At 44.0% G+C, this 21689-nt stretch overlaps 2 protein-coding genes across 2 annotated transcripts; one reads left to right on the forward strand and one right to left on the reverse strand.

Annotated features, from left to right (window-relative positions):
- Positions 1-6609: 6609 nt before the first annotated feature.
- slc35g2a (solute carrier family 35 member G2a) lies at positions 6610-8058 on the forward strand (the record flags this gene model as incomplete). The annotated part of the gene is made up of 1 exon (XM_079174900.1): positions 6610-8058. The coding sequence occupies exon 1, from the start codon at positions 6703-6705 to the stop codon at positions 8056-8058; it is 1356 nt and encodes a 451-aa protein (XP_079031026.1). The 5' UTR covers positions 6610-6702.
- An 8343-nt stretch (positions 8059-16401) lies between these two features.
- Positions 16402-20364, reverse strand: LOC306707274 (endophilin-B1-like; the record flags this gene model as incomplete). Its single annotated transcript, XM_079174668.1, has 10 exons — positions 16402-17023; positions 17414-17514; positions 17866-17955; positions 18161-18184; positions 18287-18370; positions 18501-18593; positions 18813-18946; positions 19041-19169; positions 20083-20224; positions 20308-20364. 10 exons carry the CDS (start codon positions 20362-20364, stop codon positions 16402-16404), a joined length of 1476 nt encoding a protein of 491 aa, XP_079030794.1.
- Positions 20365-21689: the final 1325 nt, after the last annotated feature.

Here is a 21689-nt window from a genome sequence, read left to right on the forward strand (position 1 = left end):
AAGCAAATGGATGAGTGAGATAGAGAAAGAAAGAAATGTAGTCAGTTCAATTCTCGACCACCCATGCATCAATCAGAAGAGCATGGCCGCCATTATTTCCCCCAGGGACAGCACATTAAGGAAATTAAGTTTTTTTCCATCAGTGCTCCATGCAGTTGTCCATATCGAACTCATTTTTAACCTCCAATTTATGTAAAAAAAACACCACCACAGTTGTGTTGAATGAATAACTAGTACAAGTTTAGAGTCTGACATCCCAGATGCACATAGAGCTGTTCGTGAATGTTAAGGAGAACAGGGCTCCTGAGAGTAAGAACAAATGCTGTCCTCGGAATGAGATGCACCAGAGTGAGCAGAAAATGAACATCCATAGTCCCTGTTGTTTCTGCTCCAACCAGAATTCACTGTTGCATGCATGACAATACATTGCTCTTTGGTAATGGGCTCTAAATGGGCGGCTTCATTTAATTAACATTTGTGTGAGTTTTTTTTTCTTTCTTTTAGAGTTGCAGTAAATCTCTTCCATTAAGGATCAAATCCTCACGTTTTCAAGCTGCAGTGCAGACTTGGCGTTTCTCAAACAGGTGGTACTGAAGCAACTAAAAGCTGCACTCATCAATGTTTTCATATTAATGATGGCTCATTAACTATGTGTAACGTGGACACGGCTGCTTGTGGTGATAAACATACAGAGAAGTATCACCCGACTCTGCAGTTCTCTCCACTTGTTTTGGTTTCATGGCCCGCAGCTTTACTTTCTTGCTTCAGTCTCACCACTCTTGTCAACAGTCGTTTTCAGCATGTGTTTAGGGCAAAATTAAAAAAATATTTTAAAAAGACTTTACAATACCCGCTCAGCAAGTGACAGACACACTAAGTTAGCAACTAGCCGGTGAACATAGTGGAGAATTTAGCGGCTAAAGACTCCCCAAAAAGTCCTCAAAACAAGATCAAACCAAAGCTGAAAGGGGAATTAATACATTTGTTGTCTGGCCGAAAACATGAATCCAAATGAATGCTCGTATTGCGCCATGTCTGCTTAATGTGTAATTAGGCGAGTGTTTGCTTGCTGCTAGTTGCCTAATTACTGCAATAGTCAATGCTAGATAATAGTCTCCAGCGAAGATTATCAATAATTGTTTGCAAGTATAAAAATGACACTGTCGACAGGGATTTCTTCTTTGACATGCCCTCACCACAAAGTAAAGGGCTAATTAGAAATCACCATGTGTAATTGGTTGGCAAGGAAACCTGCCCACTCTCTCATTCGAGCACCAGATATAGAAAAAGAAAAACATGTACTACACACAGAGACGAGAGAGGTGGTTGCTGATGTTTATTGGCTGTTTCTCATTTCCATAACCCAAATATCTGGGTCAATTAGTGAACAGGAAGAGACGTCTTCTGACTCTCATCTTAACGCTCACAGCGTCCGCAGGGACCGCTGCTTCTTATGAAACAGTCCAACCTAACAACAGAACCCAGCTGCATTCGGCAAAGGTTAATACAGCTTGAGATGGAGCAGAGCACACCAGTCAGCAGAATGTCAAGGCAATTACTGTCAGTTTGCAAAAAAAGATGAAAGTGTTTGTGAGTCAAACAGAGGAGAGAAACTGTACCGATCGGCCTCCTCTTTATTAACTCTCTGCTCACCATTCGCACCACTAGTATCGTTATCATTATGACTCAAATGCCTCTATAACAGCCACATATTTTACGTGAAGGCTTTTCCACAAGACCGTGGAACCTGGCAGCAGATGTTTTCTCCCATTAAGCCTCAAGAGCATCGGCGAGGTCGGTCATTGACGTCGACGGCGATGGGGCCTGGCTCGCAGTCGTCATCCCACTTCATCCCAAATGTGTTGGATGGAGTTGAAGTCAAGGCTGTGTTCAGAAAGACCATTTCTATATGGACCATGCTTTGTACATGTTTCAACATTTAGACATATTGAACAGGAAAGAGCCTTCTCTAAACTGTCGCCACAAAGTTGGAATCACACTAGTGTCTTAAATATAATGGAATGTTGTAGCATTAACGTTTATCGTAATTGGAAATAAGGAACCTGGCTCCAAACCATGAAAAAACAGCCATGGACCAATAGCACAGAATATAATGTGGAGCAGTAGACACATCTCAGCAGATCTAATTATACCTTTTTTTCTATGATTTCATTTTGATGTTGTTATTTTTCGTTGTTTCGTAGTTCTTGCATTTCAAATGTTGCATTTCCTTTCTTTCAAAATTCTGATGTCTTGATTATTACATGTTGTGAACCTTGCACAACCTGCTTTGGCAATCTGAGCCGGATAAACTCAGATGAGCCTGTACTGACAAACCTTCCCCACCACCATCATCATCTCTCTGTGCATGGTGTGTGTATCCTGTTATCTCCTTATAAATCAAAGATTTACATACACAGTATACAGAAATATATGCACCATAAGAGCACAGTGTAGGCCCCAATTAAAAAATGTTCACAACAAGTATATAAAACAGTTCTACTTATAAGAATATCAGATACTCATAAGAATATCACATTTCCATTAAACAAACAGCAAGATACATTCGAGCATGTATGCTAACACAAAGGGTGAAGATCGACTGGGTTCAGAGCAAAATACAAGCACTTAGGCATTTACACAATATACTAAGTAGACATTTACCATTACACCAGCAAGCTGGAGGGAGACCGAACATCGTTCATTTGCACATGCCATCCATAATCGATCCATTGCCAGTTGAAAATCTGCTAAGTGTCCCTCTAAATAGTGACGGTGTTGACGGGTTTGATACGGGCATATTCCCAAACTAAGAAAACAAAACAATTGAAACTGGGTCTTTTGGTGGTCCCAGTTGGTGGCCCTGAGTGTCTAAGAGCACCAGGGTAGGATGCCAAAAAAGAAGAATAGGAGACGGAAGAAAAAACTATATTTCTATTCTTACAATAGAAAGGATACGGGGAAACACTCACACACACACACACACACACACACACACACACGGGGTGACAGATAACATACAATGATCAGGGTGATACAGTGCTGGTGTTCAGTGGATGTCACGCATGCTCAGACGTTATGATTCTCTCTCTCTCTCTCTCTCTCTCTCTCTCTCTCTCTCTCTCTCTCTCTCTCTCTCTCTCTCTCTCTCTCTCTCTTATGGGCAGTCTGAGGAGGAGCATCTGTATCAATGCCCAGAGCGTGATGGACGGGCGGCAGGTCGCCATAAACCACACATTGTCCTCCCGCAGAGAGTAAAGTGAGGTGACCGCAGGGTCTGGCTGGGCGGCGGAGGCGTGTCGCGTTTGCCCTTGAGGAGACTATTGGCTGCCGCAGGAGCAAGCGGAGGAGAGGGTATATTAGCAAAAGACGGGGGAAGAACAAATGGCCAACAAGAGGTGATGGATCTTTGGAGATGCTCGGTAAATGACTGAGGCTGACCGAGAGTGAAGTTCAACCCCGGCGAGATCCGCTGTTTGCGGGAAAGCAGGTGAGTTGAGGCGGAGGAGGAGGAGGTGTTTTTTTTCTAAACTATAAGCTATAAATAACCCACCCGTTGGTTTATTGATTGCACCACATTATGCAATACCACGAAATTACAGCAGGTCACTAATTAGGAAGCCGTCTTAGGACTCAGCCGGGGTTCATTGATTGAGCTGCCGTTTGGCAATCTGCGGGCGCAGAGTGTGCGCGCACTTCTCTCCATTCAAGAATTCGTCATGGGTCACCGTTCGGGCTGTCATTGAAGGCAACAGCATCATACAAACATACGTACATACAGGTGGTGCACGCATGCTGTATGTTGGACGCCAAACAAACCCTCGCCGTGTGCCAGGGGCGGGAATCGAAACGTCATCCCCGCAGATAACCAGCAGATAAATTACGCTTTATGATGTAAAACGGCAATTGAATCGGATTCAAACGCGACAACACGTGCGGCACAACCCCTGCCGTTTCGCGCGTGCGTGTGTGTGTGCGTGTGTTTGTGTGTTTGTGTCAACCCTCCGGCGCATCACCGAGGAACCTTGATAACCTTGAAACCTTAATAACATCTGCCTCCTCTTCAAATACAGACACTCACTTAAATACACAGAGACACATATAGGCTACACATGGATTTACATAACAAAATGCAATTACCCTTAAAGAACGTAAAGAACACACATGTTTATACATAAGTATGTATACAGTCATACAGTTAATAATCAACATTATAGGAGTAGGCTACCATTCATAAAGTGTTTGGCTGCTCATAGTCCATATCAAAGATGTTTTTGCTTTTGAAATAAAATATAGAACATGCATGTGAATACACCAGGAGGAAAGAGCCTCCTCACATTGTGCAGGTATACGATGATGTGCTAGTAGCTCATTTTAGGGTTGTGTTTGGTGTGAAACAAGCTTTCGAGAGCAGCAGCAGTGGAAGCAGCAGCAGCAGCATTGCAGAGGCAGGCTGCATCATTAAGATCAGTAAATACTACAGACTGAGAAGAGAACAGTCAGAGTGGGACATCCTGATCTCTTTATGCTCTTTGTGTTTTCACAGAACGGAAGATCAGGTTCCATATAACCTTTGGTGGTAGTAATTGCCTAGATCTTCTCAAATGTCATCGGCGCAACCTCATGCCTGCGGTTTATTTTTTACTTCACTCAGAGAGCCGTGAGGTTGTGAAATCACGACTAACGTTTCATTTAACACATCATTTTAGTGCAAGTCATGTTGATTTGAGAAGGAATTCAGTAGGCTATAGTAGTACAATTTCCTCAAAACTTAGATTTTCAAAGAAAGGTATATGTCATATTTTGAATTAAATACTTCATGAGCTGTTCTCTATGAACTGCACTCACAGCGTGAGCCTTGCAGCTGTTGTAATTTGTAACAATTCAGGTTGATTCGTGGGAATACTCTCAAGGCCACGTAGCCAGCCACAAATCCAGAGCCTCCCTCTGCTGCTACCAAATCAAAAGGACTGCAGCGGCGTGACAAACAGCAGTGAGCTGCCAAAACTGCTGGTTTGATTTTCCGGAAAATGATGATACAAATCGATATTGCATATGAAATGTCTTATACTGTGATCAAATATGTTATCCTTGTGGCCCTATTAATATTTCTCTTTTGAGTTATTTGCTCCGTCGTTGTGATTTATTGCAAGCGGCTTGGCTCTATAGGCACCGCAGTGGCTATCGGTCACTCACTTCATCACTGGTTCAATCTATCAGATGGATTGGCACAACCTTTGGTACAGATTTGAAAAGACTTTAATGATGCCCTGACTTTTCCTCTAGCGTGACAAAGAGGTTGACATTTATGGTTTTAAATGTGTGTCTCAACAACTATTGGGTTGTTGAGAAATGTGGTACACATTTATTCATGGCCCCCTCAGGACACATTGTAATCACAATCTCTTTAACTTTTCACCTCGCGCCATCATTTGTTCAAGACTTTGGTTTGTAAACGAATACCTGCCTCTGCTGCACTTTGTATTTAGTGTTAATTAGCTCATTCGAGCATGCTCAAATGTTAAAGTAAACAGTAGTCAAATATATACCTGCTAAAAATCAGCGTGTTCGCATGCTGACATTAGAGTTTAGCTCGAAGCACCGCTGTGCCATAAGTGCAGCCTCGCAGAGCCGCTAGCGTGACTGTAGACTTTTAAACTACACATTTTGTAATTAAAGTATGTGGGTACTGTATTTCAAGAAGTCAAGTGAAGATGTGGTTCACTTGCTGTGTTTAGCCACATTACTGTTGAGTAATACTGTGCAACTCCAGGGGAAATAACTGAGCACGATGCTCCACTTGTCTTAAAAAGAGTAAACATCATGTTGTGGTGAAAGTATTCCCCGTTTCCCGGAGAAACCGCTGGACTGCTGAGTGTTTTACAACCTGAATGCAGCAGTGGGTGTGTGCCGTGCAGCACCTGCATGGTCATAGAGTTCTGCTGCAGAGAGCTATTACTACAGCGGTTCGTAAGTTAGTCATCCGGGGAGCAGGACCTTAAAATTAACGAGATGGAGGAATGAAATGAGGAGGGGAGGGAGATGGTTGAGAGGGAGGTATTCAATTAGACATAAGATGTGGGATTCATATACCTGCTTTTTATTCAAAAGCTGACATATCTAATGTTTTGACAGACTGAGAATGTGAACAGTACTTCTATGTCTCCTATTGTGCCTGCTTGATTGTATAATGTGAGGGAGGTGAAGAGGAAGAGACAGAGGGAGAAAGAAATTGTTAGAGGCCGAGAGAGACGAATGAGGCAGGAAGCGCTTGCTTACGTAACTGTCATTGCCAGTGATCTCTAAAACCCCTTGAAAGTCATGTTAACCCAGAAGTCTAAAAGACGCAATCATAGAGTTGTTAATCTGCCATTATGGTGCTTTATGATTCTGCTAATATGAACTCAATGTGAACTCTCGTGAAAAAAAACCAACCTAAAACAATTAAAGTGGTGATTGCTCAGACGGGCAGAGCTTACGTTCATTCCCTGCCAAACACGAGGGGCACACATGGGAAGATGTGTCACTGCTATTATTATCCTGGATATTAAAGATACATGAGATATGAAGCGGTATCCTAGAGAGGGACAGCGTGAGGGAGAAGGCAGAGAGAGGATTTGCAGCAGCGTGTGCGTTGTATCTTGTGTGTGGTTCTAAAGTGTCCTTTCCCTCGCAGGTGTCTGTCGTCATTGAAGTTTTAAAATGGAGTCCACTCACCTCCTGAGCAGCTCGAAGAAGAGGGTAAAGATCCACCCTCACACCGTCACGGCCAAATACGCCACGCACACCCCCTACTCCCCTCAACCTGGAGTACACACACACTTCCCCCAGCCGGGGGACGAGGGCTACGATGACGCTCCGTCTTTTGAGGACTTTGGCTCCTTCCTGGAGGAGACGTCAGACAAGAAACAGCTGACGGAGGGCAGGAAGTGGCCTCTGACTCTGTTTGGGTCCAAAGACAAAGACACGACTAGCAAACCTCAGGCTGTCGCGGGAGGAGATGGCAGCGAGGGGGGAGCCCGAGCAGCCAAGGGGGCTGGGAAAGGAGTAGGGGAACAGCTGGCCAGTTTCGGGGAGGCGTCTGTGTCTGCGTCTCGGCTCACCTGGGTCGGGCTGCTAGGTGCGGCGCTGGCGCACGGCTGTTTGATTGTTTTGACCCGCCTGGCCTCTGAACGCTTCAGCCTGGGCCCCCTGTTTCTGCTCTTGGTTCGGTCCGCCGTCCAGCTCCTTTCTGTGGCCGTACCGCTGCACAGGGGGGAGAACCCTTTCGGACCGGCGGGCTACCGTCTACGTCTGCTCTGCTACGGCGTCGCCTACTCTCTCTCCCTCTGCTGCGCCTACGCCTCCTTAACCTTCGTCTCTCCCGGAAACGCCACGACGACCTGGCGCCTGGCGACCACGGCGCTGTCAGCGACCCTGGCCTTCCTGCTCCTGGAGGAGAGGCTGGGATTGGCTGATGGGATCACCATAACCGCAGGGCTGTGCGGTTTGGGGCTTGTGTTACTTCCCACAGCAGACGAGAGCAACTCCGATTCACCGACTGACCCGGTCGCGTTCTGGAGGGGTGCGTTTGGTTGGTCTCTTTCAGCCCTTGCAGGGCTGTGGATGGCGTTGGCACTGGTTGGGTATCGCTCCCTGAAGGAGAGGGTGGGAGTGGGCACAGCTTTGTTCACAGTAAGCTGGACGGGCTGCCTGCTCGCCCCGGCCTCGTTGGCTCTGCTCCAGGAGGGCTGGTCCTGGCCTTCGAGTGCCCCAGCCTGGGGTCTGGTCCTGGGCCTGGTCGCATGCTCGGTAGCAGCCTTTCTGGGGATGACGCACGCCCTCACCCGACTCCACCCTGCTCTGGTCTCCGCCTCTCAGAGCCTGGAGGTACCCGTTGCCATGCTGCTGCATCTGGCGGTGCTGCCGTTGGCTCCCACCGCGCCGGAGGTCGTCGGGAACGTGATGGTCATACTGAGCGTCGGTTGGTTGGTGGCGATAAAGCTGCTACCAGCCCGTGGGGGAGGGCGGCGCCAAAGGGAAGAGTATGAGGAGATTCTGGACTCACCTATCAAATAGGCATCTCTTCACACCTCCTCCTTGTCTCCCCCTGACTCCCTCCTTGATGAGATTGGTTCCGGTGTACATAAGAGACTGCTAAATGTTTATTGGAGCTTTATCGATTTTGTATTGTCTTCTCTGCTTTTGAGAAAGTGCCAATATTGTGTTGTCTGTTCAAGTGACTATGTGATGTGACATTAAAATCTCTCTGTTGACCACAATGCATTCCTGAAGCCACTTCTAATTAGGATCTCATCTCCTTCATTGTGTGTGTGTGTGTGAGAGAGAGAGAGAGAGAGAGAGAATGTATTGGCTACATTTCACAGGAGTGTCATGTCAGTCACTTTTACCAGCCAGCTGAAGGTTTGCCAAGGATTGATGCCATCTATTTGGCTGCTGGCGAACAAGCGAGAAAACAAGAGATGGGAGGCACGAGAGAGGAGCGAGACACAATGGGAGGAAGATAAATGCTGGTAGAGCGAGAGAAGATGATGGGATTGGCATACAGATAAGACGCAAGAGAGAAAGCAGAGTGATGGCAGATGATGAAACGAGAGAAGGAAGCCGGGGTAGAAAGCGGGGCTGCTGGTCGCTGGGTATTGTGCTGTGTGTGTGTCTGGCTAGCTGGCTGATTCTGACACTGTTCTTTTGTGTCCTAAATGTCAGACACATAAGCACCGTCACTAATCTTTTCTGGGCCTCTCCTCCTCTATTTTCCTCATCGTTAGCCTCCTGCTTTGCTTTTCTCTTTTTTTGTATCTGTGTTAAAAAAATGAATGAAGCGCCAACATGAGATGACATGACGAAGCTAATGGAACTGATTTAGTAGGAAGTCTTGCCTGCAATCCTCCACCCAGCTGCACATTTGAGGAAAGACACACACACACACACACACACACACACAGAGGCATGGGCACAAGTATCCATTCATGCCATGGTTGAAGGCCTTTCCTTAGAGAAAAACCATGTGATGTCAGAAGGCTAGCCTAATTAAAATCACATTTGGTTCAAATGTTATTTGTTGCTATTTTATTTCCTAGTGGTGGAATGTAACTTTTTACATTTAGTCAAACACAATCTGTAGGTACTTGTACTGTATTGTATGTGTCTTAATATACTCGACTACATTTTAGACATTTACATTTATTTGACAGCTATAGTTACTAGTTTCTCTGCCGGATGATTTTTAAAAACCTAAGATAACTTTAGCTCATATACTTGTAATGGAGCATTTTTACTTCTGCTTTTACTTAAGTTAAGGATCTGAATACTTCTTCTTCTTCAGTTTTCACCTTTCTCTGTTTCTCCCTCTTCCTGCTATCTCATTCACCCAATTTTTCTCTCTAGATTTGTTAAACAACACATTTTTAAATACTTTCAAAAATAAATAAAGAGGTGTTCTGGGACTAAAGACCATCACAAAAAAACAGCAAATTACACAGAAAGTACCTCCATTGTGTGGTTCATAACAATGAACATGTGTGTGTGTGTGTGTGTGTGCTTGTGCGGTTGCAGGAGGGACGGGTTGGCGGCAGTGTAATAGCTCTGGCAGGGTTTCATTCATCATAAACACATTGAGCATCGTGAGTTGTGGCCTCTTTGCATCCAGACTCTTAAAAGCAGCTAATGAGAGGGAGAGACCTGCCCAGAACTGAACACAATCCAAAACATCTGAGACACTTCCTTGTGGCTGTCGGTATCTGCAGACACCACCACAACTACACAAACACTGAGGTAGTGGTGTAAGGGTAAAACACATGCACTGACGAATGAAAGAGTGGGCACGGGTGTGAACGTCTGAAAATGAGTTGATCACTGTGTGGGAGGAGGGAGGAAACCATTCCATGAGGCTGATTAGGTCGATTAATTAGTTTTTATTCATTACAGTGAAGCCACAACATTTATGGTACATTTAAATTCATTGTCACCAGACAAAAACATGCTCACAAATAAAAAAAGAAACCGAGTGTGTGCAAAATCATTATCACAGTCCCCGGTCCATCTTATATTACTTTTTTGTCCTTCCTGCCTGCTCCATCAGTCTGCTCAGCTGCAGGTGAACCTTCTGCAGCTCTGTTGTTACAGAAACCAGGGTCTTTTCCATTGTGGCCATGTCCAGCGGTGAAGTAACTTCCTGCGTCTCCGGGCCAGATGTGAATGGCTTCATTCCCAGGCCAAATGCTGCCCCTAAACCCCCGGGTCTCGGTGTTGGTAGGCGCCCCATCCCACTGCCTGTTGCTCCAGAAGGCACCGCTCTGTGGCCTCTACCTTCCTCCAGCCGCTTCAGCCGGGCGTTCGCCTCGTGGCCACTGTGCAGAAGCTGGTGCAACGTAGCGTTCAACCTTCTCTCCCTCTCTGCGTCCTCCTCCCGGAGCTCCAGCAAGCCTCGTTGCAGTCTGGCATTCACCTGCTCGGCTCGCGCCCCGCAAGCTGACTCCAGGCTGGGTAGACACTGCTGACATGTCACCTCGGCCAGCTTGTCCACCTGTGTCCTGAGAGAGACCATTCCTCCGCAACATTGCTCCAGAGACTCCAGCAGCATTTTCTGCCTCATGTGGGAGTCCTCCAGAGTGATGAAAAGCTTGTCCCAGCGGGAGACATCTGCAGCCTGGCATGGTGTGGTTGGAGTTTCTCCTGTAGACAACAACCAGAGGGATGCATCAGTTATGTACTCCCATAGTTGTGCAATTATGAGTAAATAATGGGTACCGAAGGATAAAGTAAAGGGAAACAAAAATAAAGATGGGAAAATGCTTATTTCCTGGCAGACCGATGAAGTAATTATGGTGTAACGCAATTCACAGTTACAATAGTGCAATAAAAAAATAACAATGTGTTTGCCCTTTGCTTATGGCAAACTGCAAGTTACTACCTAAAGTTTACTTATACAATACAGTGGTTCCACGTTAAAGAAAACAGTTACATGCAGCATCCAATTTACTTGACTATAGTGTTTTAATTTTTTTTTTAATTTAAAAGATTTTAATTTCAAAACGTGTTGTTATTCATCTCACTGAGTAGTATTTAAAACCCATAGCTTTGCTTGAACTTGCGTTACAGCTAAAGTTAAAGTGACCTGTGAGCTCACATTGTATTTAATCCATTTTGATGTGATCAGAGAGAGCATATGTACCGTATGTATCTTCAGTCGAGGGTTTTACAGAAGAAATGTACAAAGCAAGTCCCTTCTATGATCTGTATAAAATTATATTTACGTTAACTTGTAGAGCTGTTTTTCTTTTTTTTGTATGTATAGTTAACAGAAGTGGACCAAGAATAGACCCCTGCGGGACACCTTTGCTTACCCTTCAAAACGAATAAATCAAAGTGTGAGGATGTATTCTTAATCAACGCAAATAAGATGTATTTTATTGGCTTATTGAAATTGAGCATTTCAGCTGAGGACAAATTCTTCACAAAGAGCCATCTGTTCACGCAAGCAGGGAATAAAAAGAGACGAAAGGACCAATAAACATAACTCACCCTCCTGCTGGTCCAGAGAGATCTCGTTGTCATAATTGTCTGCGTAGTTCCCTTCATACTCAAGCTCATTCACACACAAGGATGCACCCACCAAGCCAAGCACACACAGCACACGCCAGATCCTGAACACATGCATGATGAAGCTCTGAATGTGTTGCTTTTTCAAAATATCATGAACGTTTTTCAGCTGCTCCCCCCCTTCACTATATTTAAAGTTCTTCACACTGAGCCAACTGTTGCGGGTGCTGGCTTATAAACTCAGCACAAGGGAAGGAGGAGGGAGGTGGAGGAGGGTGGGACAGAGGTGGGGGGTGCTGTGGACGTTGGGTGAGTAATGCTTCAGTGGAGGTAATATGTCAAAAGTCAAACAGAGTGGGGAAATAGGGGCATTATGAGGAAAGAGAGGGTGAGTTATCGGGGCACAGGGAAAGCTACGGCGAAAAGAAAGGGATGGAGGGAAAAGAAAACTGCTTCAGTTGCTTAAAAGAACTGAAACATATGGAAGTAAAAATAACCTACTGTCATTTTTACTTGATTTGGTGTAGGCAGTAGCTTATTATGGCTTGTGTTGTATATTACTGTAAGATAGATATTGTTCAGATATTGCTGTATAACTGATATAACTGGGGCAGTTTGCTAACTTGTACTGTTACAGTAGGTTTTAGCATTATCCCGGAACTGTCGCATGTGGCTGCAGCAGCTATGAAGACTCACTTAAGTATGTTGATTCTCAACCTATTTTATAAATAGTCTTCCCAATTAATTTCTTGATATGTTTGGGAATATTTGAGCTTTAAAATCTGTCAAGTTTCAGCTTTATTGACATTAATTAACAATAGAGGAGTGCACAATGACACACAGTTTTAGCTACACAAATAGAAAGATAAAGAAATCAAATTTAAACAGAGGGAAAGTTTGTATTAAAATAAATACAGTAGTAGTTGTAGTATACTATAGTAAATGATTCTGTATGTATGTAGGACATGGGTATATATATACCTATATATAAAAAACACATATTTATATTTCAGTCCACTCTCTCTCTCTCTAGGTCTGTCTGTCTTTTCAAGCTGAGTCAGAGTCCCTCCCTGCTCCCTGCATCAACACCAAATCCCTTAACCAAAATAAATTGCAACATTGCAGAATCTGGATTGTATTTTAAGCTTGCTTTTTACCACTTGAAATTAAATATTGTTGTGAAGCAACACTGCAAAATTTGCTTTCTGGCTGTATTTTGTTGCCCGGCTCCCCTGTCGATTAAACATCCCATAAGGAAGAATTAGAAGGCCAAATGATTATTCTTATAGACAGAGTCCTGTGGTCAACAGGTGTTGGGGTTAAGCAGCAGAAGTAGGACAAGTCATGGTCAGAGGAAAAACCTTGACCTCTTTACTCTCTGCAGACCTCCAGACGGAGCTCCCCCTGCAGATGTCAGCAAGTCTGCCAGTAACTATGTGTGATTTTCTCTGTTTGGCAGCTTGTAATAGGAGCAGAGGGACTAAGTGGGGTGGAAGCTGGCAGGTTTATCTCAGGAAAACAGAGAACCTGCAGAGGAAGAGATGGACCGAGAGAGAGACAAAGGATGGTTGGTGAGGAAAAGTAGAGAGCGACAGAGGAAACTTGTGTACTTTTTCCTTTCCTCATGGCAGCATTGTGTGCATTTCCACGGCCCACTTCCATTAAATTCGACAATTATGATCCCCTCAGGAAAGCAATACACTTATATGATAGAGCTTGCAGTTGTGATACAGGTGTCGTACAAAATTCATTTTATGCATGTCAGAAACAGTTGGTGTTCTCATCTTTTTCCTCTATAGGTCATGTGTCTATATATTTAGGACATCATATGACTCCAAGAAAAGAGGAGCTACATTTATCAGCAGCCACCTGCACACCACACAGTTTAGCTGTCACACAAAGCACTCCCAGCTGTCAGCGAGGAGGAGGAGGAGGAGTAATGATTGATGAAGGACTGGCAGCAACGAGGAAGATGGAGAGGGAAAAGACGGAGAGACACATGATGAAAGTCGGATTTGAGGAGAGTATTCCTCGTGTATCAGCACAAATTCTATTGAGAGCGGAGAGAAGTCGAACAGATCCTGTCGTCTGGTTTGTTTCAATGAAACCAGAGATGTCAGGGAAACTAGGACAGTGGGTGATGTCAGCAGAACTTCGTAGGCTAAAATATAAAAAACACCAACAGGACTTTAATTTTGAATAAACCACATACTAACACTAACGCAGCAAAGTACGCCAACACAAGCCAGTTTTATGAGAACAGGGTGTATCCTCTTTTCATACCCAATGTGTAGATGGAGGAGGAGAGGAAACCATGGAGATATGATTGGAAAACAGTGTACTGTAAAACAATAGAGCTATTGTAAGAATATAACAGACTTATAATATGTTTAAAAATAGTGTATGGTAATGTTATAGCTTACTGCTGCACTAAAAACAGGGAAACAGTGTGAAAACCATTTGTCCCTGTTATTTTACAGTCACTTTTATAGTCACAGTCCTAAAAGGAGGCCTGTAGATATTGTGGTCATTGTTAAAGCTATAGGGGAAGACAACAGAATGTCCTGGTTACAAATGTCAAGGTATTTGGTCTGATAAATGTATTCTATTTGTAGACAGATATTGTTGGCAGAATTTAAAACCAGTGTAGTGAACACTCTGGTACATGACTCCCTGATCTGTTCAGCCTACCATCAGCTATATTTCAGTTTTACTACCTATTTTATGTATTGTTTTATCTGTTGCCTGTGTTTCTATTATTGTGTCTGCATTGTGTTGTTCAGGTATCGCTCGCAAAAGACGTTTCTAACCACAGTGGGATTTAGCTGGTTGAATTAAACACAAAATAATATACGGTACCTGTCCATAGAAATGTTATCTGTGTCTGTGCCCCTCCGGTAGCAGAAAGAACCGAGCCAAATATAATTACAAACATCCCAATTACCTTTATCTGCTTTCCTAACTCACTCATGTCAACCAGACCTGCAGAACAGTTTCCTTCCTGTATCACGCAAGAGCACAACATCCAGAAAAGACCAGAGAGACAGAGAGAGAGAGCTGCCACTCTGCTGACGGACAGGATGCATGCCGGATATGATACCAAAAACATTAGGAAACATAGCAGGGACTCAGGCTGTATCAATGTGCTGGAAACACACTCATGAGCAGCTAGGGACAGATTGAGGAGAATCTATTCTTGTTTGGTTGAGTCAGAGGAAAGTTTCAGGAACGAAACACTATCTAATCTGTCTTCAAGCACTGGCCGTGCTTCCTGTGAGGCGCCTCTAGAATGTCGAGCTGAAATAGTGGTGCAAACAGAAGTGTTTATGGTGGTATTGAGCCACGGGCCTCCTGACTGCACTCTGGTCAATATCACAGAAGCTGCGCGTGATCGATCGAATCTGCCCGCACAGCCTCGGACAGGAAAGTGGTGAAGAAAACACACACTTGCTGTTTTGAGGTTGCACCACCTAATCTAATTATCCTGTTGAGACAATTAACAATACTGCAATCGGTGGAAGAAGCAAAGCTTCCCACTGTGTCAGCGTGGCTTTAAATATGACTAGACTTGGCCTGGGAAGCCCGATCAACACCTCAACCCGGAGCTGATGGTGTGTGTCTGAATTATACGAGAATTTACATTGCAGAGCAGCACATTTTAACGAGGGAAATAACTGAAACACCTCGACAGGAGAACAAAAGATCCACACTGGCTTTAGATAGACATGACGTCACTGTTTGCATATTTATTTCCACCTCTTCACAAGAATCAAACCTCACTGGACAACATGTGACTGAATAACGACAGCATGGATGCACAGTTCAAAACGGGCAGCGAGTATAACTGTGAATACTGTAGCTATCCACACACACACACACACACATCTTTACGTACTGGGACCAAAGCGTAGAGCAAAGAGTTGGGCGATTACATCAGAAGGGTCAGCGCTAATGTGTGTGTTTCCGTCCAGGGTCCCCAGAGTGCACCGCGGTGGAGCAGGGCTGCCCTCACGAAGAAAATTAACAACATCTGGACCTGGAAACTTCTACCCATTTCACCTAGTGGGGGCTTTAATAGGGTAAAAGGGTAAAAGTGTGATTAGACCGTGCAGGGGGAAACACCCCAGTGCGTATATATGAGGAAACATATTTCATACTATGCTACAGCATAAAGGTCTTGTTCAGCATGGTGTTTTGGCACCTCGCTGGACTCCCAAACACATGCAAATAATATGTGTCATATGGAAAATGACCTCAACCAGCAGTAATGCAAGTCAAGAGGTGTCAGAGTTACATACATAGACACACACACACACCTCTTTCAAGGGGTAAGAGGTTTGGGTAAGCTGTAAACACAAGTGACAGTGTGTACATGGGTTCTCCCGACAGACATGGACACACTCACACATGAACAATCACACACACACATACACTTGGCACAAAGCTTCATTAGTTCTCGCATTTAGCGTTAACGTAAATAAAGATTTAGTTTCACGGACTGAAAAACTACTTTTCACAATCACACATCAGGAAATATTACGACCATTGCCACAAGAGGGGACTGATACACAACAGTCATCATTTTCATACAACATGAAGATTAGATGAATATTGTTAAAGGCTAAAATGATTGTGGCACTAAATCACTTTTTTTTTTAAAAACAAGCACTTTTACAACCACTTCACATTATCCTCTCTATGGGATTACTTAAAGTTTTTACTATACCACATGTTACAATGACTGTGTTTCTGTTCTTTTATAACTCTTGGATCCACAACGCTAATTACCACGGGTCTAAATCAGCTGGAGCGCTAATCAAAGTCAGCTGCCATGATATTGGCCAGGTGTCAAGTCCCACATTAATTTCTACTGAACCACGTCCTGACTGTTGTTGATGCTGACTCCTGGACCTCTCCGTTAACAGGGGGCGCCTCGCGTGTGGTTTCATTGGTCGTTTGGGGCTCAGCAGCCACGCCATTGGTCGTCAAAGCGTCAACAGCCACGTTATCGGCTGTTATGGTGTGACTGGCTCCTGCATTTGCTACCTGAGACTCGTTTCCACTGAGTTCAGAAGGTGGGGAAGTTGTTGTTGTTGTCGGACTAGCACCATTGGTTATTGCAGCAGTGGCTCCGTTGGTTTGTGCGCGGGCTGTTCTGCTGAGTGCTGATATCTGACCCGAATTTGATGTGCAGACATGATCAAGTCCTTGCTCATCAGAGAAGACGGTGTTGTTGTTGTTGTTGTTGTTGTTAATTGGTGGTATGGTTACAGAGGAATCTGGTTTTTTTCCAGTTGCGGCGAGTGGATTTGAAGTCCATGAGTCCTGGTCGAAGTCTGGAATTTGGTGGACGACTACGGGGCTCGGGCCGACCTGATTTAACCCAACGGGCTCATTGGCTACATGGTTGCTTGTGGACAGCTGATTAACTTGGGGACTAATTGCTGACTGCCAGTTATTGGAGCAGAGGACTGCTGGAATGCTGCAAGGAGAACAAAATCATAACCAAGTCATAAATAATTATTTGCTTAAAATTGTTTTCAACAGTGACAGTGTTGTTTGTGAGACCGGACGTCCCGAGATTATTGGCAAACTGGGTCATAGCTTTGGATAAAATATGGATTGGATCCCATATTGTACTACATACAGTACATTTTGTAATGGTATTTGGCCTCTGAATATAGCGTTTTAAAGTATTTTTGTTAAATTGTGTGTTGCAGGTGCATGGTGTTGCTTGTGTGGCTGATTAGTGATTTGGTCCCAGCTGTGTGCTGTTTTGTTCTTAGAGCTGCCTTGGTCTTTGGGGCTTCCGTGCATTATTTAATTTCAATATAGCTTTAGTGTGTATGCGTTGTGAACCTGGCACACACACCTGTTCAGCTGCTTCTGAAGCTCCTGAGCATGTTGGTTACACTGGTCGAAGTAACAGGCCTGACCTTCCACAAACTCAGTCAGGCTCCGCATGTGGTTGGTCTGAAGAAACAAAACAACATCCCAGACACATCAAACACAAGACAGAGGAACAACATCAACAGCCCATATTTAAAGAAAGTAAAAACTCTGAAATAAAAACAAATCCTTTGTCGATAAATTGTAGTTGTGAGGAGATATTGAATGCGAACTACAGTAGAATATTTATTAAATCAATGAAACAAAATAGTTTTTTCTGGGCGTTGGATATTTCATTGCGAGTGTCTGTGTATACAGTTCATCTCACAACTGTTGCATAGAAAGAAAACCTACCGTTACAAATAAATCCACACACCTATACTGTACCGAGCTTTAGAGATTTGACTGAATCTTATACTCTGTGTGTTTACGTACGTGAGTGTTGCTGATTCCTTCCACAACTTGTCTTGTCATTTCTGACTGTCGATCGAACAGACTCTGACAGATCCTCTGCTCCATCTCTGCCTACACACACACACGCACACAAAAAACAAATCCCAGCAAGGTTTAGGTCTGGATAAGCTTAACAATAGAAAGAAAACTGTTACTGCAACTAACAGGGCCATAAGCAATTATAAAACTGGTAGCAATGTTAAAATTGTCTCCCTCTGTTACAGTACGAATTTGTATTTCAGATCCTGTGTGCATTTAACAACAAACATGCACTTACCTGAGAGATCTCCTGAGCCCACATCTGATTGGATGAGAGACAGAGGAGGACATGTGACTTACTCAATGACCAAACAGCAAGTTCAGTTGTGTCTGTCAGTGTTCGTATCGCTCTACCGTCACTGACCTTTAGCCATTTAACACGCAGGAAGCTGAACATGTACGAGACATGAGACAGGTAGGCTTCTTCCAGCGGGTTTGCATTCAGGTTCTGACAAAGAGAAAGCAGGAAGAAAAAAAAAAAGATGCGTTTTTGGATTGATCGCCATACTGAAGAAAACTGATATTCATTTAAAAGCGATGTTTTTATATATAAACGACGGTCAGACGCTGTGACTCACTCTGCCCTCTCGGTCGGCTTCGTGTGCTTTTCTCAGTCTGGTTTTCGCTATGTCCAAGTCCAAACGCTTATTCACCAACATCTTGCGCTCAGCCTATGAACAAACAGACAAAACACACTTTTTAATAGCCATGTTAAATATGCAGACAATGTAGAAACTGAGCATGAACAAAAGAACAAAGAAAGAGAAGCAATTAGTGAGAATGGTACACGTTGTGCCACAGTGATGGGTGTGTCTGTGTGTGTCTGTGTGTGTCTATGTGTGTTTGTGTGTGTGTGTGTGTGTGTGTGTGTGTGTGTGTGTGTGTGTTACCTGCATGGCTCCGTATTCCCCCTCGGTGAAGCTCTTCAGAGGGGTGAGAAAGTGGATGTTGGTGCTTTGTACAAACTTCCTCTCTGCCTCGCCAAGCTGCTTCTGAGCCTCTCCACACCTGAGCAGTGTCGTTCCTGAACAGAAAACACACTTACACATTTACAGACTGAAAAGTATTTACTGATGTGATGTGAGCCGTACTATTCAGATCTCATGATGTATACTCACCATAGGGCGTGTTGGACCCCATCTCCAGCCCAGCCTGGGTCATTTGGTCTCCCAGGACCTCGTGTGCACGAGGCCGAGGGGGGGCGCTCCAATCCAGATGCTCGTACAGCCGGTCCTCTAAGCGCGCTCCTGTTCATCGGGGGTCAGAAAGCTCAATTCAGCTGCAAGGGTCATCTTTGACTTACATATACATATATATAATATGTTATATTTGTTCAGCAGATGCGATTGGTCTAATACTTTAGACTTTGTAACGTCTGATGAGAATGCAAACAAATACCTCACAAACCTTAAAATGGGAGTAAAAAAACAAGTGTCTGGATACTGCAAAGGACACTTAATAGGCGACCTAACCTCCTGCATGTATTCGATACTGCATTAAAAATGGATATCTCATAAAACAATGTGGAACAAAAGAGAAGGCAGCTGCCTACAAACTGCTGCTTCTTGCCATTAGTCCAAAACCGAAGGTAAACAAAAAGGATTCTGCAGAGAGACTAAAAGCACTCAATCAATAAGAGGATCTGCAAATATATCCTCGATGCTGAATAAACATACGACATTATTATTATTTCTGGCAGCTGCATGGTCCCTTTTACCTTACAGACCACAAGCACTTACAATTCCATTAGCCGAGGTAATTGGAGGCAAAAGAATAAACATGCCTATTCATCTGAACAGGCCAATTTTGCGGTGAACGCAAACAGAAGAGCATACAGGAGCTGTACAGTATCGAATAGAGATCAAATACTGGTTCCCAGAGGTAAAGAGTCATCATTTAGTGGTTTTATGTAGACCGGCTAGTGTGTACTTGTGTTTTTAACTGGCTGAGGGCTGGTGAAAACATGAAGATGGTGTGCTTATCAGGACTAAATGTTTGGCCAGTTAATGATAGACATGTAAAGTCTGTATTTGGTTTTTAAGAAGTTTATACATACTGGTAGATAATGTCTCTACAGTAAAATTGTGACAGAGGTTAGTGAAATGGGTTTGATTACTAAGACGTAATGCTAAATAATACCAATAAATTAAATTCTCTCACCGGAATTGGGTTGCAGTAAAACCTCAGTCTGGGAGATGATCTGGTCCGTCCAGGTCCTGGTGGCGTCTGCCCGGGCAAAGAGCTCCTCCAGCCCGGGGTTCAACTCCGTCTTCTCCGCATGACCGAGACTCTCCTCCGTGTACTAGGGCGGAACCACAAGCAGTGTTATTAACGTTTAGCTTACGTTAATTCTCACGTTATCCTCGACTTTTATTTTTATTTTACCTGAACAGCCCGGTTGATGAACTGACCAGCATCCACAGCCAACCGCGTCAAATCCATGTCAACGTCCCAAGGTCGCGCCCTGTCCTCGGTGGTCCAACAGAACGTTAACGGTGAAACTACCGTTCGCTATAAAAGAAGCCCGTAGACCAACGGCCAGCTGACCTCGTCGTCATGGCCTCGACAGTTAACCGCCACTCTCTCGCCAGATTACGGTCCGTTAACACCGACCAGCCGAACACAAGCACCTGCGCGTGTGTTGTTGCCAGTTTATCCTCAAGCCATATTGAGGATGCTTTCCTCTTAACAAGTTGGCTGCGTTACAGCCTCGGTTTGACCGTAACAGCGAACCTTCAGTCACGGTTACACCGACGGGCGGTTGGGCACAGCAGTGGCCCTTTTGTCGTGTAGCGTTATTTATGTGTAACGTTACCGTTATCTCCGTCTCCTTGCTAGGACTTTTAATGTGCTGTCGTTAACGCTAGCTTAACCACAGCGTGTCCGTCTGAATTATTCATACAAATATAGCTACGTTTAACAGCAAACTAGCCGTTGAAAAGTGGAAATGTATGGACTTTTAAAACTGGGTAAAAATAATGACAATATTATAGAAGACCTCCGATATCTTTATGATAGTGCCCGAGATGTCCGGTTGCGACTTTCAGAATAAAAGCATAATCTCTACACGCCTACGGAACGCAACGATTAAATGCATCTTAAAAATTATGGTCTTGCCGTCATGTAAAAAAGACAAAAGTCACTCGTTTACATCCTTAAAAATGGTCCATATCCAGTGCTGGTTTGGGAAAGCTTCTCTTCGTTTGAAACAATCATTAAAGACTTCTATCCAAAAGAAGTCTGAAAGATCAGCCAGGCATTGACAAAAATGAGGAAAGTAATGATAAAAAACACAGTGATAGCTTGAGTGTCTGTACTCATGACTGGACAATAAAAAAAGCTTGCTCACTTAAAGAAATTCCACATCACTTCCTTCGTCTACTGCTATCCTCACCCAGTCTTCTTCAGCCTCTTAAAGCTTTCAAGAGCAAACACTTGGCTCTAATTGGTGCTCCTCTGAAAAAGGTCAGCTGATTCGACCATTATATGTGCCAGAGAGAAACAGAAACACACACACACACACACACACACACACACACACACACACACACACACACACACACACACACACACACACACACACACACACACACACACACACACACACACACACACACACACACACACACACACACAGGATTAAAACAATCGGACCGCTAAAGAGTCTAAGGAGGGTTAAGAGATTAGAAGACACACTACTTACACACACATTTACCTACAAAATCAAATCTGCAAACACAATTTATTTCAACAGAATGTACAGCAAT

The sequence above is a fragment of the Pholis gunnellus genome, assembly GCF_910591455.1.
Source record: "Pholis gunnellus genome assembly, chromosome: 15".
NCBI classification, from domain to species: Eukaryota; Metazoa; Chordata; class Actinopteri; order Perciformes; family Pholidae; genus Pholis; species Pholis gunnellus.